Raw genomic sequence first — 4262 nt, forward strand, 5'->3', positions numbered from 1 at the left:
CGTGGAATGGAGTTACTATGGTAACAGGGTGTCAACATCGAGTAGTTGTGTTTTCATGTGGCCACCACTAGCTAACCCGTCAGCAATCCTGCATCCTATCAACAATGGCTGAAATGTCTGCTATGAATAGAAAATTGATTCAGAATCTCGCTGAAACTCTTTCTAAACAAGTCAAACACTGTAAGTGTCTGTTTGGATAGTTGTGGCAGAAATAGTCAAAGTTTATGTCCTGACTAGTTAGCTAGCTAACGTTAGCATGGCTAGCTAACGTTAGCTGAACTTCTAACGTTAGCTAGCTAACGTTAGCATGGCTAGCTAACGTTAGCTGAACTTCTAACAATACATGCTTATTAACTAACTAGTTCCTAACTCTGCAGTTATCTAGATACAGTAGCCAACGTTATCGATTAACAAAGCTTGAAAACTAAAACAAGTTGTAGCTCCTCCAACCAAAACGGTGCTGCCCCATACATTTAACGTGGCAACACGGTTTCCTTTCGGTTACTGGCCATGTCAAAGTTTGTTCTGTGTTCTATTCTTTGCTGTGTGTTTAGCAAGTTAATCAAATCCTACACCAGTCTATCTATGCAAATGGGATTGTGCATATAGGAGTACAAACACTATTTTTGTCTGCAGTTAACAAAACAGAAGCAGAGTGTCTGATCCGGCTGTTCAATGGTCTCCTGGGGGATCAGAGTGACAGAAGGGTAGGGAATGGCCTGGACAGAGGAAAATTCAGGAATATTCTACACAACACCTTTGGAATGACTGATGATATGATTATGGATAGAGGTAGGCTTGTCTCTTTTGTTACATTTCTGCATGTCACATGACAACGGAATAAACCAAAAAGATGATACTGATGACATACTGTGGTGGGGTATAGCTAAGAATCTCAACTCTTGTGTTGCATTTATATTCTAGTATTTCGTGCGTTCGACAAAGACAACGACAGCTACGTCAGTGTGAAAGAGTGGATCGAGGGACTATCAATCTTTCTCCGTGGAACATTGGATGAAAAAATTAAGTGTAAGAAAGATTTAAATTGTATTATTAAGGCTTACACCCCATGTAGGCTATTTGACCATTATCTACTTGATTAACTATCCATACTAACACAGTCCCACTTTTGACCCGTTCAGACTGCTTCGATGTGTATGACTTGAATGGAGATGGGTACATTTCCCGGGAAGAGATGTTCCACATGCTGAAGAACAGCCTGATCAGACAGCCCACAGAGGAGGACCCAGACGAGGGCATCAAAGACCTGGTGGAGATCACACTCAAGAAGATGGTAATTACAAAAATGGTATCTTCATTGTAGCTGGTTAAACCAGACTGAATGTTGCACTACCCATGGTTTGATTTTCCAGGCTTTCATAGTACCCTGTGTTAATAATACCTGTTTAACTCAGTCACAATTGACTAATTCATGCATCAGATTAAATATAGTGTATGAACATAAAAGACCAATGAGTTGTTTCCATCAGGACCATGACCACGACAGCAGACTGTCCTATGCAGACTTTGAAAAGGCAGTGAGAGATGAGAATCTATTGCTTGAAGCTTTTGGAACCTGCCTCCCCGATGCCAAGGTGACCATTGAAGTTAAGATTGTAAAAACAGTGTAATGACTTGTCTGTCTTGATTGGACAATATTTACCCTTTGTCTGACATGTTTTTTTTAATGTTGTGTTACAGAGCATATTGGCATTTGAGCAGCATGCATTCCAGGATACACTTGAGCATTAAGGACAACACTACTTTATTCATTTTCATGAAACTGCAAATATATATAAACAAATAAAAATATATATAAAAACACTTCTTATACTCTGATGGGAAATATAAAAATAAAACATGTTGAGAAAAGATGAAGTACTGTCTAATTGGTGTAAAGTCTAGGAACTTGTATGCAAATGTATGCATTATCTTCTGTGTGATAATGTCCGTTTCGGAACATGGAGTCTGTTCTGTCGTTCTGCCCCTGAGCAAGGCAGTTAACCCACTGTTCCCCAGGCGGCGAAGACGTGGATGTCAATTAAGGCAGCCCTCCGCACCTCTCTGATTCAGAGGGGTTGGGTTAAATGAGGAAGACACATTTCAGTTGAATACATTCAGTTGGACAACTGACTAGGTATCACCCTTTCCTTTTCCCTGTTAGATTATCTTCCGAGGCTTTCCTGGCTTTGTCTTCTTCTCTGTTGGCTTGTCTTCAGGAACTGATGCTACCTGAAAACAAGGAAAGAAATTAATTTACTGCAGTATCACTCACACTTGAATTGTAATACTGTATGAAGTTGTGAGTGACCAATTTTGGGAAGCAAATTACCACGAATATACCTTTTTCAATGTATTTCTGACCATGTTGGCTGTTGTGTTCAATTACTCATCCACCACATCCATCTTAGGCTACTCTGGTAGTTTGGTCCAATGAGGGTTTCATTTTTGTCCACAATGCCAAAAAGTCTTTACTCATTTCTACCATTTTCTGTTCTCCAAATGTGTGGTCCTTGGTATGAATCTGGAGGGTACTGCAGGGGGTGGATTCTTACTCAGTCTTTTCACCATCCCTCTGTTTCCCCCAGAAGAGGAGGGAGTGCCACTTATATTGGGTGCCTGCTGCAGTTTATTATGAAATTATGCAATGACCCCATTTTGTCCTCTGTTGGAATAGTCCTGCATTGGTTTGCCTGATAACTATAAGACTGATCATAAATTGGAGCACATCTGAAGCTAAGCAGGGTTGGTCCTAGTGACCAGATGCTGCTGGAAGTGGTGTTGGAGGGCTAGTAGGAGGCACCCTTTCTGCTTGTCCTGACTCTCTGTGGTCACTAAAAAAAGATCCCATGGCACTTATCGTAAGAGTAGGGGTGTTAACCCCGGTGTCCTGGCTAAATTCCCAATCTGGCTCTTGTACAACCATGGTCACCTAATCATCCCCAGCTTACAATTGGCTCAAGGGTCAAAGTCTCTTACAGATTGCCGGTATCAGTGGATCTCTGATCATCACCTTAAGAAGTCCTGGCTGTGGTAGCAAATGTATCTGAAGACATGGGCTTTTTTCTCTTCATCCCCCTGGTCCTGTTCTTTTGTTCCACAACCAAACAAGACAAATTGAGAATCATACAGTATGTGTCAACTAACTGCATCATAATAGTAATGCTTATGTTGTGAATGACAGATATAGTTCTGATAATAATCTACTAACACATCATCTGTACCTTTATTTTGAGCCGTCCTATTCACATATCTTCCGTCTTGCAGCTTTAATCTGGTGTTCTCCACTGTCTCATACTCTGGGGCATAGCACATGTAGTAAACCTCCAAAGAAACTCTTCTCATCCATGTGCCTTTTGGCTGCCCTGAAACAGAATGACATCAAAAGTATAACTGGTATAACTCAGACACTCTGTTTGCAGATATGAGAGTACTGTATAACTAATAGAGCCTAGTAATACCAAGGGCCTAATAGTTAATTACTATAAACTAGGGCCTAGAGGTTTTTTTCCTGGTCAGTGTTACAAATGCACATTCTTAAAGCAACAACATTCAATACTCAACTGAGCTAGAATCCCACATTACTGAACACAACATTCAGGTTACATGGTCACTGAGAAAACTCCCAGCCCTAGTTATGTATCACTCATCATGATCAACTGGATGGAACCTGTCCTGACCTTGCACTGGTGAGTTTCTGGAACTTGATGAGGTAGACCTCTGAATTCCTCTGCAGGGTCATCATCCAGCCCTCCTACACAAACCTGTACAGCGCAGAGAGCTGGATTAGTTCTGTCATCACCCCAATGGCTGGGGCTTCTTACACTGCCAGGTAACGAGACTCCAAGTTGATGGTGTACACCTGCAGATGCAATATAGCATGAGGGTAAGATAAAGAAATACAAAACAAGAAATTGCACAGTGGCGACCGAGCTAACTTGCTAGCCAAGTATTGAGCATGGATACAGCATTTCGCTGAAGGAAACGATATTCTTACCTTAACTTCTTTAGGTCTCCTTCATTTTCTATAATTTGTTCGCGAGGGGCACATATTGTGTTGCTCATGGTGTTTATAAACCTATGGAGTGCTCCAACTTCAGCTGTTGATGGGCGCCGCCATGTTTGCTAATGACAACAAAACCCAAACCTGAAGTAGTTCCCCAGACAAAAATAATCGGATCTGAGGTAATTGATGTGAGCGTTTCTGTGAGAAAAAAAAATCGGATCAGCTACTTTTGTCTGCACAGAATGCATAACCGAAA

General features: G+C 41.2%; 1 protein-coding gene and 1 pseudogene across 1 annotated transcript; one reads left to right on the forward strand and one right to left on the reverse strand.

The window, feature by feature from the left end:
- Positions 1-39: 39 nt before the first annotated feature.
- On the forward strand, positions 40-1862 carry LOC139373793 (calaxin). The gene is made up of 6 exons (XM_071114789.1): positions 40-180; positions 637-792; positions 925-1029; positions 1143-1294; positions 1491-1595; positions 1702-1862. The coding sequence occupies exons 1-6, from the start codon at positions 105-107 to the stop codon at positions 1750-1752; spliced, it is 645 nt and encodes a 214-aa protein (XP_070970890.1). The 5' UTR covers positions 40-104; the 3' UTR covers positions 1753-1862.
- On the reverse strand, positions 1839-4120 carry LOC139373791 (RNA-binding protein 48-like; annotated as a pseudogene).
- Between the last annotated feature and the right edge of the window lie 142 nt (positions 4121-4262).

This window comes from Oncorhynchus clarkii, chromosome 18 (assembly GCF_045791955.1).
Source record: "Oncorhynchus clarkii lewisi isolate Uvic-CL-2024 chromosome 18, UVic_Ocla_1.0, whole genome shotgun sequence".
Lineage (NCBI taxonomy): Eukaryota > Metazoa > Chordata > Actinopteri > Salmoniformes > Salmonidae > Oncorhynchus > Oncorhynchus clarkii.

Excerpts from the sequence above, each read along its gene's own strand:
- LOC139373793 (XM_071114789.1), top strand. The coding sequence starts at position 105 with ATGGCTGAAATGTCTGCTATGAATAGAAAATTGATTCAGAATCTCGCT. Across the intron at positions 181-636 it reads TTCTAAACAAGTCAAACACT|TTAACAAAACAGAAGCAGAG; the intron begins GTAAGTGTCTGT and ends TTTTGTCTGCAG. Across the intron at positions 1,030-1,142 it reads ATTGGATGAAAAAATTAAGT|ACTGCTTCGATGTGTATGAC; the intron begins GTAAGAAAGATT and ends TGACCCGTTCAG.